The following is a 12,016-nucleotide window of genomic DNA, read 5'->3' as shown; positions in this document are numbered from 1 at the left end:
CTGCCAGGAGCAGATCCTGAGAACAGAGCCAGGAGTGACTCCTGAGCCAGGATCCAAAAGAATGAGAGGGGAAAAAAACGTCCTAGGTTTAAATTCTGCTTTGCCATTTGTTGGCTCTAACCTTTGGTCAAATCCAAATGCTGACATTCCATTGCTGGCATTCAAAAACAGAAATAATAAATGAGCCTACAATGGGGGCGGGGGTTTACAAAGAATAAATAAGGGGCTGGAGCAACAGCACAGCGGGGAGGGCGTTTGCCTTGCATGCGGCCGACCCGGGTTCGATCCCCAGCATCCCATATGGTCCCCCGAGCACCGCCAGGAGTGATTCCTGAGTGCAGAGCCAGGAGTAACCCCTGAGCATAGGCTGGGTGTGACCCAAAGAGAAAAAAGAAAAAGAAAAGAAAAAAAGAATAATTAAGAAAAAAGTCATTAGCACAGAAACCGAAACATGTACTTGCTTAAAAGCGCTAGCCATTCAAATGACAAGTCATTTCTCCTTAAAGCCTGTCTTCTCATTTGCGAAACCAAGTCACTAGGAACTGCATGCGTGACTACCCTGAGAGGAAATGTTTGTGAACGGCCAAGCACTTGGACACCTCGGAGTCACGAAGCAACAGTATCAACGTCACTTTGACATGCAGTGCTGCCCCTCCCCAGCTCTCTGATCCCGCTCCTCCTCGGGCAAATTGCACTCTGGGGGAAGGGTCTCTTAGTTACCCTAGCTATATGAAAGTCCTCCTGAATGTTCTGTCGCTGTGTATCATACCTTCTACAGAGCTACAGTTTTCTCTCTTAACATCTTTCTTCTATATTATCCAGACTATTGCTTGCCATTTGCCGTCCCCTTTTTCAGCAGAAATAAAAATCTGATCATTCACTCTATATCCCAGGCAATCAAGAATGAAGACATGTCCCAGACGCTCCTGCAGTGAGATGTAGACGAATAACTAAGTTCTTCCACATGGGGTACGAGCGGAAGCCACATAAGAGTTCAGGGTCAGAGACTCACACATAAATCTCAGAAGAGAGCAAAAAGCTGCAGCGAGGCCTCCAGACCCCAAAGTCACCATCCAGTTAAAAATTTAACTGCAGCTATCTCACCCTATTTAAAATCTTGGAATTGGGGCTGGAGAGATAGCACAGCGGGTTGGGCATTTGCCTTGCATGCGGCCGATCCGGGTTCGATTCCCAGCATCCCAGATGGTCCCCTGAGCACCGCCAGGAGTAACTCCTGAGTGCAGAGCCAGGAGTAACCCCTGTGCATCGCCAGGTGTGACCCAAAAAGCAAAAAAAATAAATAAAATTTTAGAAGTCCTGGAGCACGCAGTCACAAATGTGATCACGTGACATCTCATTCTCTGAGCCACTGATGTATCAGGAGTAGCACACACATTTGATGGGGTGTAAAGGAGAAGGCAACCAATCCCAGTAAAAAAAGAAATGAGCACACAAGGCTCAACCTGTAACAACATGTTAGTAATTTCTTTTGCAAAAAGCTTAATGTCTCCAGGGTGAGGTACAATGATCATCCTACACTTTTCTCCAAGGAAATTTTTGGGATCATTTTTTAGCAGATTATTAATAACAAGCTGGAGCGATAGCACAGCGGTAGGGCGTTTGCCTTGCACGCAGCCAACATGTCCGACCCGAATTCGATTCCTCCGCCCTTCTCGGAGAGCCCGGCAAGCTACCGAGAGTATCTCGCCTGCACGGCAGAGCCTGGCAAGCTCCCCGTGACGTATTCGATATGCCAGACACAGTAACAACAAAGTCTCCAATGGAGACGTTACTGGGCCCGCTCGAGCAAATAACAAGTAATACAAAATAAATTTAGGATCTGCCTTTGGGGCAGGCTTAGGTGGTGGTGGGAAAATTCAAAATAATGGTGGTGGGATTAGTGCTGGGACAGAATAAATTACTGTGAACAACTGTATAAAAAATTTTTAATGAAAAATTAAAAACTTAAAAAAAAAGAGTTATGCAGGGGCTGGAGTAATAGCACAGCGGGTAGGGCATTTGCCTTGCACATGGCTGACCCGGGTTTGATTCCCAGCATCCCATATGGTCTCCTGAGCACTGCCAGGGATAATCTCTGAGTGCAGAACCAGGAGTAACCCCTGAGCATCACTGGGTATGACCCAAAGAGCAAAAAAAAAAAAGAGTTACGGGTCATACTCTCCTTTGCCCCATTTTCTACTGACTAGAATGCAGACTCATTGATGAGTTCATAACATAAATAAAGGCAACATGTTAGGTAGTAAAGTAACAAGCCTCACCCCTAACAAAATGGAGTATATTCAGACATTACATTAAAGAAATAGTAACTTTATCTTGGTTATCTCCCGGAGGAGAACACAGAGTCTCCTGCCCCGCACCTGGCAGTCCTCACGGGGACCCCCTGGAGAAGGGCGGGCTGAGTTTCCCTCTCCACCCCGAGCAGAGCCCCGGCAGCTGGAGACCTCCAGGACCCAGCCACAGCCATGCTGAGACCACTCTCCACATGCTCGGATGAGCCTCACGCATGAAGGCACAGGCAGAGGAACCCAGGTGTGCGGGATCCGGAGCTGAGATCTCCAAGCCTGCTCGGTTCAGGACTGGGCCTCCTCCACCAGATCCCCCATCTTCCAGGAGCTAGGCAGGTACACCCACCAACTGTCGTGTAACCCCATCAACGGCCAGGATCCAGGGACGCTAAAACCAAGCTCCCGGAAGCACGTGGCAGCATGACCTCTTATTCTCTAGTTCCCACTCTCAGAGAACCCGGCAGGCTACAGAGACTTCTGGCCCGCATACAGGCCTGACTGGGAACATCTGTAAAGGTGACCAGAGTCCTCTCCAAAAGCCTCCATCCCGCTCGGAGAGCCCGGCAAGCTACCGAGAGTATCCTGCCCGCCCCACACTGCAGAGCCTGGCAAGCTATCTGCGGCGTACTCGATATGCCAAAGACAGTGACAATGATGGTCCTCATTCCCCTGACCCTGAAAGAGCCGCCAATATGCCACTGGGCTACACTAGCACAGGGAAGGGCTGAATGGAGACGTTACTGGCGCCTGCTCGAGCAAATCGATGAACAACGGGGTGATAGTTATAGTGATCTTGGTTAGGCAATTTTAAGTTTAGGTCTTTATTATAATAGCTATAATTTATTATCTTCTATTAAATTCTAAATTCCATAAAGGCAGAACACCTTGTCTTTTGATCTAACCAATGTATTGCTTGTGCCTAGGCAAAGCGGTTAGAATCTTTCCAAAGACTGAAAATTTATTAAAAAATGAATAAAGTCTAGTTCTTCGTTTGGCACTAGAGGACTTACACAGAATAAATTTAATTACTGTAGATAACATGCTAGTAATCATAATGCCCTAAATTATCTTCCCAAGTTATTTGAATATGTAAGTTATAAAATCCAGCAGCTTAAAACAATGTAAACAATGTTACCTGTAAAGTTTTATAAAGTGCTTTAAAATTTATTCTAATTGGCAAAAGTGCCTTAGTAAAATTATCAGTTAAGTCATGAATTAATCAGTTATTTATTATCTATTATATTAAGAACCAGACTAATTTATGCCACCCACAAGAAACCGAAAGGAAAAATACTTGTACATTTGTTACATACAAAGTTACATACAAAGTAACCAATAAACAGCACACCACAGGGATAGTACAGCAGACAGGGCACTTGCCTTGCATAGAGCCAAGCCAGGTTCAATACCTAGCCCACCCCATGCAGTCCCCACAACACCCCAAGAGGCGACCCCTGAGCGCAGAGCCAGGAATAAGACCTGAGCACCACCAAGTATGGCCCAAACACACACACACACACACACACACACACACACAATTAACCAATAAATAAAACTAATTTTAATATAATTAGAGTATATTTTAATATTAATATAATCATTATAGTATGTAAAATAAGCTTAACAATTTCTACCTACAAAGTAAACATGTTCTATAATAACACAAAATTTTATTTTGGGTGTGAGGCAAAATCAATTTAGAGAAATTTATTTAGAGAATGTGCTAATTACATGTAAAAATCAAAGAGAATAGTAAGAAAAAGGAGAGTCAAAACATTATTTAACGTATAGGTTCTCCTTGTATCACTTAGGGAATAAGTGAAGAGAAAATATAGGTATAAGGAGAAAAACCTGACTTATTTACCTCAATGAGTAATGCAACCATCTTTTTTCCATCAGCTTCTGGATTGGCAAGTTTGTTAAATTCCAAGTCAAAATAAAGCTTGCACACAGCATTTTCAGGAATTACTTCATAGCAGTGTAAGAGATTTTTTCTGAGTTGAATGATTCAAGATTGTTAGATTTATATCTTATATTATTCAAACCACAGAAGTCGATCTTACATCTTAAGATTACTGTTAACTGTAAAAAATATTTAACTATGACATAATGATAAAGTGAACAACCTCACCATAGCCTTATGGCTTACAGTAACAAGAATTTCCATCAAATAAGATGTTGCAAGCACATTTTCTAACATTACGTAACTAGAAAATATGGTCCACTTCTGTTACTCACAAATGATTCTGATACTTTCTAACACTTTCATGTTTGTTTTTTAATGCCACCATAAGAGGAAAAACTAACTTGATTTACCAAACTGGCATCCAGTACCACATAGTCTGGGGAGTCCATGCATTATATAGCAATTCTAAATTTTTTGTTAGGAAGGATCAGCTTAAAGGCATATTTGACTCCCCTATCTTCATTGAACTTCAGTGCTCACGCTGGCAGTTACAGACCACTGACATCAACAAGCAGAACTAACCGGGGCCAGAACAGAGCTGACTTGACAAGTCAACATGGTAACTTGTACTAAGTGATGGCATCCCCTACAATCAAAAGATCAAGGTAATGTGAACAGAAAAAGTGACAAGGGAAACCGTGTCACATTGGTACAGTCACCAGGAGCTCACATCGCACATATACGCATGGTTATTTTCTCCTAGCACCAAGGGATAACTCACTACTACTGTAACAAGGGAACTCCAGAATTAAATTCTAATAGTAAGATGACTAATTGTGTCATCAAGAATTACACCAGTCAATTCTGTGTGAGTTAATTTTATAAAAATTATTTGCGAGGAAGGCCTGGAGTGATAGTACAGCCCAGGTCTGCCTTATACACGGCCAACTCAGGTTTGATCCCCAGCATCCCATGTGATCCCCCAAGCACTGCCAGGAGTAATTTCTGAGTGCAGAGCCAGGAGTAAGTTCTGAGCATCGCTGGGTGTGAACTGAAAAAAATTTTTAATTATTTGACAGGAAATATAATTTAATAATACACTGTACTTTACTAACTACTTACCTGAATTTATAGTAAAACCAAAGTTGAGTGTAAGTTGTTACAAGGTAAATACGTTGTCCATTACCCACTTTGTATTCCAAAGCAAATACATGAACATCCTTTATAAAATTTAAAAAAAAAAGATATTCAAAGAGATAATTAAAGTGCAAACTTAAATTCAACTGTAACTATAAAATACTCATGAAGAATATTGCCATCAAATTTTCAAAAACTGGAATTTAAACATGTTTCAAAAACAAGAAAAACAATCACAAGCTATGACTAATGACTAATAACAATACAGTCATTTTTAGTTAACCATTTCGTAGTCACTCATGCACAAGTAATTCTTGATCCAGACATAGACTATCTAGATATAAAGAGAAAAAAGAATATCACGTTTCAATATCTCTCGTTTGATTTCCTATTAGTCTTTTGCTAATTCATAAACTTAAACTTATTCTTTAAAACTATCAAGAAATGGGCCAAGAGACAGTATGGCAGGTAGGGCGTTTGCCTTGCAAGCGGCCTTTCAGGTTTGATCCCAGCATCTCATATGGTCCCAGAGCACTGCCAAGGAGTAAGGCCTGAATACCACCAACAGGTGCGAAATGAGTCAGAAAGAGAGGAATAGACATAGAAAGATTGCATTCATCTGGGGAACATAAAATAACAAAATAGGAGACTAACACCAAGAATGGCCGAGATTAGTACCAGGAATTTTGCTCCATGGCTTTGAGGCCAGCCACACATGCTAGGGGAAAAGGAAGCTCAGATAGAGAAAGGAGCACCAAGTAAAGGGTGTTGGGAGGATCCTCCCAGGATGGGAGAAGCATGCTGAAAGTAGACTATAGACCGAACATGATTGCCACTCAATGCCTCTTTTGCAAACCACAACACCCAAAAGGAAAGAGAGGACAAAGGGGAATGCCCTGCCACAGAGGCAGGGTGGAGTGGGGGATAGGGGGGTGAGAGGGATACTGAGACCCGTGGTGGTGGAAAATGGGCACTGGTGGAGGGATGGGTATTTGATCATTGTATAACTGAAAGCCAAGCAGAAATTTTTTTTTTTCTTTTTGGGTCACACCTGGCAATGCACAGGGGTTACTCCTGGCTCTGTGCTCAGGAATTACCCCTGGCAGTGCTCAGGGGACCATATGGGATGCTGGGAATTGAACCCGGGTCTGCCATGTGCAAAGCAAACACCCTACCCCCTATGCTATTGCTCCAGCCCCCCAAGCACAAAATTTGTAAGTCTACAACTGTACCTCATGGTGTTTCACTAATAAAATTTAAAAAAAAAATTAAGTTCCAAAAAAACAAAAAACAAAAAATGAAATTAATAAAAGCACCTAAAGATTATCATAATCATTTGTGCTAAAATTAATAAATTCTCTAGCACAAATAAAAACTTAGGTGGGCAATAACTTTTTATCAAGTACTTGTATATTAAAAGCTTAGGTTTTTAAAATACTTAACTTTAGTAATAATTACAAACCGCCTTTTCTTTTAACAAAACAATTTTTTATGGTGAACTGATCTTATACTTGATATGTCTGTTCCCATTAATTTTTCTAATAAAGGAATACTAATTTTATTTTTTCGTTTTGGTTTTGGTTTCTGTTTTCGTATCTATTAGCTACAGGTAGCTGTTGAGGCTACAAAGAAACTAAACTTTCACTTTCACGAGTGAGATGTAGAAAGTTACTTGATCCTACTAAAAATTCTGAGACCGATGATCCATAAGCACAGAAATCACACTCAAATATTTTTAAAATTCAAGATTAGGTGCTCTCAATAAATTTTTAATATCTGAACAAGGCCTACACAAAATAAATGTAAAAAATTTTCCTAGGTATCCTATTTTGATATGAGTGAGCTTTTTAGTGGAGTCCTCCCCCTAAAATACAGACTAGCATTTTGAGTTTTCACATGGCAGCACAACACAGAATCAGAATACATTTATGTCATATACTGCCACTGTTTAAATTTAGTTCTCAAGGGGCTGGAGTAACAATACAATGGATAAGGCACCTGCCTTGCACAGGTGACCTGGGTTGGATCCCAACACTCCATATGGTCCCTTGAGTTCTGCCAGAAGTGATCCCTGAGCACAGCTGAATGAGGCCCAAACACAAAATTAAAATTTCTAAAAATTGTTTTTCTGGCCACATCCAGCCATGCTCAGAGGTTACTCCAGGCTCTACACTCAAAATTAATCCTTGTGGTATTCAGGGGACCCTATGGGATGCCAGGGCTCAGACCCGGGTCATGCAAGGTAAGTTTCCTACCTGCTGTCCTACTGCTCTGACCACTTCCCCATTTTTTAATAAAATTAATTTTTTGATTCAGTTCTTCTTTCCCAAATTTTTCCCATAAGATGTTATATGCTATTCGTTTATTTCCTCATATTCTGGGTAGTTTTCTTCTTTTTTTGCTTTCTGGGTCACACTCGGCAATGCACAGGGGTTACTCCTGGCTCTGCACTCAGGAATTACTCTTGGCAGTGCTCAGGGGAACATAGAGGATGCTGGGATTCGAACTGGAGTCAGCCGCATACAAGGCAAACGCCCTACCCGCTGTGCTATCACTACAGCTCCAGGGGAAAAATACATGAGAAAGTACCTCTTTACAGCTTCTAACAAATTTAAAAGCTTCCGTTTGTCGATGAAATAGTTTCCAAATGTTCGGTGGTTCTTCTGGCCTGGACAGTCTTGGCTTATATACTGAAGGCAATGGTTTCCTCTCATAATGAGATGCCAGTTCTTCAATTTGCTTCAGTTTTGTTTCCCACTTTCTTTTCATTAGTTCAGAAGTGATCATGGTGTCTCCGCTGCCAGGTAAGTATCACAATGGAGATGTTACTGGGCCTGCTCGAGCAAATCAAGGAACAATGGGAGGACAGTGCTACAGATCAGAAGTATGGGAAGAAAAGATCCTATCTTGTAAGATTTCTATCTTTCCTCCTGAAACAAATGAAAAAGACATCAATTTCTTTCATTACATCTGGTCTCATAAACTATATTTCAATGCATTTACTAATGCTAACTTCTCTGCTTTGCATTTTGTTTTACACTAAGTTTTTCTGTTAAACAAGAACAGGGCTGTCAGTCATACCTTCTAGATTCTGACTGTTGCATCTCAAAAGTGCTCTCTGATTGAGGAGAGGGAAACGGAGCTACCTAAGTCTTACTGAGCTGCAAAGGGGAATAATAAATATTTATCTTAAATCTTATCATAGAGCTTGATGAATGTTAAGTGTTTTATGAAATACCAAGTTCCTTTGTAAGTGCTTGGTACAATATAGTTTTATAATGACCACTTAATTGCATCAAGTGCCACCTGGCCCAGCTTGCCACTGTTTTGACTGTCACATACTATTACTTCTTTTTGTTTGTTTTGGCTTTTGGGGTCACACCCAGCGATTTCAGGGGTAATTCCTGTCTCCACACTCAGGAAATACTCCTGGAGTGCTTGAGGGGACCATACGAAATGCTGAGGATTGAAGCCAGGTCAGTTGTGCGCAAGGCCAATGCCCTACTCACTGTACTATCACCTCGGCCCCAATTTCTTAGTGTTAAGTTCACATCTAGGCACCAATGTTCAGCTCTTACCTCCTTTTGCAAGTTTATCTACCAACACAATTATAGCTAAGATAACACAGTTATATGCATAGGAACTCCTATAAGGCTTGCTCTGGACACTTACAGTAATCATAAACATAATTTTTAGAAGGTACAGCTAAAATCTTAACCGATGTCTGTTAGTTTTATACCTAGTAAATGTCTTTGTGTCCATGATGTACTTCCATGTGAGTCAGGCTACGCAAAGGTTCTAGCAACACTTTTCCAATTTGGGATTATAATTTACTTGAGTAACGGGATGTCAAGTGATCAAGTAAATCATATCATTTAAGTAAAATTCATTTCACTTAAGTAAAATTCATATCATTTAAGTAAAACAGATCATTTAAGTAAAATTACATATGCAATTAAGGTAAGATTCCTATTCACCTTTGCCAACACCTTTTGAGCACCTGGACCCAAAAAACTGATATTTTTAAGTTTCAGCAGAAAAGTTTGCAACACAAAACTTATTGGTAAATGACATTATTTCCTGAAAGGAAATTAGAATCATCCTAAAATACTGAAAGGGTAGGAACAGCATGAAAATGTGAAAAGTGTTAGAAAAAAAGTCATTATTATTGAGAGATGTCAACCGTACTAGCTCAAAAAAGTATTATTCTCTTAGAATGAGTTATTTACATGAATTAATTATAAACCTTCAGTACTAAGCATGGAGAACCCAAAAAGCACCCCATCAGCAACAAATGGGCGTGGGCCTGAGTACCACCAGAAAAGGAAAAAATATATACACACAACACATGCATAACAAGAAACAAATATAACTCTAGGGATGGCAAATAAACTTTAACATACGAATACCTAGTAAATAAATATAATTTCATTAGAGAGATGGAGCATTTTTTTTAAACCTGCTTTAATCTTTTACAAGATAAACTCCTAAGTGCTAGACAGATTCTAAGTTTACCTTAATCTTCTTCACAGATAAAAGACCCTATGTTTAGCTAAAAACTTTCTTTTTTGGTGTTTTAGGTCACACCCAGCTATGGACTCAGGGATGACTCCTGGCTGGCTCCAGGGACCTTCTGGGGTGCCGGGAATGGAACTTAGGTCAGCCACATGTACAGCAAGTGCCTTACTGGCTGTACCATCTTTCCATCCCAAGAAACTGACCTTCTTCTGTGAAATGTATTCACTTTTAATAAAGTCCATGAATTATCTGATGAAGCAATAAACACAAAATACTAGAGCCACAATTCATATCTGATTATCTAATTAAGTGACTAGAAATAATCAACTAGATGTTCATACCTAGTGACACTGACAAAATAATTTTTTTTATTTTTTAAAAGACTGAAATGACCGTGGGATGCCATACAAAAAAAGTCAGTCACCACGGGAAACAAATTTAAGGCTCCCTGGACAGAGGAAATAACTGTCAAGAGGAAAAGAACTTTTGCATATTATGCCTTCATGTTATTTGCACGGTCGGAAAATCTGAACAGCTGGGCAGAAAGCAAGAAGACAGCTGGGGCTTGACTAAAAGCAGGAGGGTCGAATGACAAAGAACTGGAGAAGAGGAGAGCACGTGGCATTCTAATTTATAATTGTAAGATGCATCATCCCTGCCCCTGGGGAGAACATCACCATTAATTATTAGAAATGCTAGGGTGGGCGCATATGCTGCCCAAGCCCATGTGCTGTTTCTGCCCACGTGGCCGAGCACATGTGGTGCCTGAGCACATGTGTCGCCCGCATCTCCCCTCTTGAGATGTGTACTTTCATGCTTTTCTGTCTAATGCTAGGATGTGTGTAGGGGTTCTCTCTCTGCCCTTGGAGAAGCCCGTGTTCTCTCTTGAGTACGTTACTGTCTCTCACTCTCTTTCTCCCTCCATACCCAAAAATCCTCCAAATAAAATCTATTTATTTCAAAAAAAAAAAAGAAAGAAATGCTAGGGTGGAATCCAGCTTTATAACAGTGTGTATCAAAACTTCTTTCCTGCAGACACCAGGAACTCCTGGGTGGTGTTTCCAAGTTCCAAAGAGAACGTTTAAATCAATAGGTCGATGACTCCTATTCGCTATTTCACACTGTACCACAATGTTTCACCAGGTTTGATACAGAACTAACTGGGGCGGGGTGGGGAGGGGGGGGTGGCCACAGCTGGCTCTGCGCTCAGAGAGGACTCCTGGCCAGACTCCAAAGACCATCAAGTGTGCTGGATGTGCTCTCTCCCTAATACCAGGCACCCCTTATGGTCCTCCGAGCCCCACCTGCCTGCAGTGACCCCTGAGCTCAGAGGCAGGAGCAACCCCAAGCCACCGCCCCGGGGTGGGGGGGTGGGGGGGGGGGGCGAAAACATTGCAAAAACATCTCAAGAGCACAGAAAAACCTCTGGATAACTAAATGGCCTTATCTAGCAGGTGAAGCAACGCACAGAAACCCCGACTGAAGTCAGGAGGCCCATGCCTGGTCACCAGCACCCCGCGGGGCCTCTCGAGACCCAATCTGCCGGGTGGACAGGCCTGATGGGCAAGCCCGCTGCTCCCCGGCCGGCCGAAGCCCCTGCACCAGCTGCGCGAAGGCCGGCCGAAAGGCGCTGCAGGAGGGGCTGGTCAGTGTCGATTCTGGACAAGGGTTCCCGGGTGGGCCTCATCGAAACGTGGCCCCGGGGCTGTGGTCTCCAACGCGGGCAGCGTCCTTGCAAACGCCGGCTGGGCGCGGCTGCGGGCGCCAGGTCAGCTGCGGGACGCGGCCGGTCTCGGGTCGCAGGGGGGTGGCGGTGATCACCAGTGCGGCTGGCGTCCGCTCCGGTCCCCCCAGCTGCGCCCCCGCACCCCCGGGAGCCGCGGGCCGCCTTACCCACGCGGACCGCGCGGCCGACGTCTTCGAATCCGGCGCCGGGGCGGGAGGACCGGAAGTCGCCGGGCCCGGGGTGTCGGGGAGCGAGCGGGCGCGCCGGGGGCTAGAGCGCCACGCGGAGGCGGAAGTCCGCGGGGTGAGGGGAGTGTCCTGGGCGGGGCGTGGGGGCGTGGGGGCGGGGCTTCCCCCGCGGGCCGCGGAGGCCTTTGGAAGCGGGGCTGGGAGGAGGGGGCGTGGCTCGCGTCTCCGCGCCAAT

General features: G+C 43.2%; 1 protein-coding gene across 1 annotated transcript in view; it reads right to left on the bottom strand.

The window, feature by feature from the left end:
- PRIMPOL (primase and DNA directed polymerase) overlaps nucleotides 1-8,126 on the bottom strand; it is a 34,989-nt gene extending 26,863 nt beyond the window's left edge. Inside the window, exons 1-3 of the mRNA XM_056114335.1 lie at nucleotides 7,939-8,126; nucleotides 5,335-5,432; nucleotides 4,171-4,300 (exon numbers count right to left, since the gene is read on the bottom strand). Coding sequence (XP_055970310.1) covers nucleotides 4,171-4,300; nucleotides 5,335-5,432; nucleotides 7,939-8,118 — 408 coding nt within the window. The 5' untranslated portion in view covers nucleotides 8,119-8,126. The remainder of the gene's footprint in view (nucleotides 1-4,170; nucleotides 4,301-5,334; nucleotides 5,433-7,938) is intronic.
- Between the last annotated feature and the right edge of the window lie 3,890 nt (nucleotides 8,127-12,016).

This window comes from Sorex fumeus, unplaced genomic scaffold (assembly GCF_029834395.1).
Source record: "Sorex fumeus unplaced genomic scaffold, SorFum_2.1 ptg000024l, whole genome shotgun sequence".
NCBI lineage: Eukaryota > Metazoa > Chordata > Mammalia > Eulipotyphla > Soricidae > Sorex > Sorex fumeus.
This window is presented reverse-complemented; position numbering and strand designations above follow the sequence as displayed.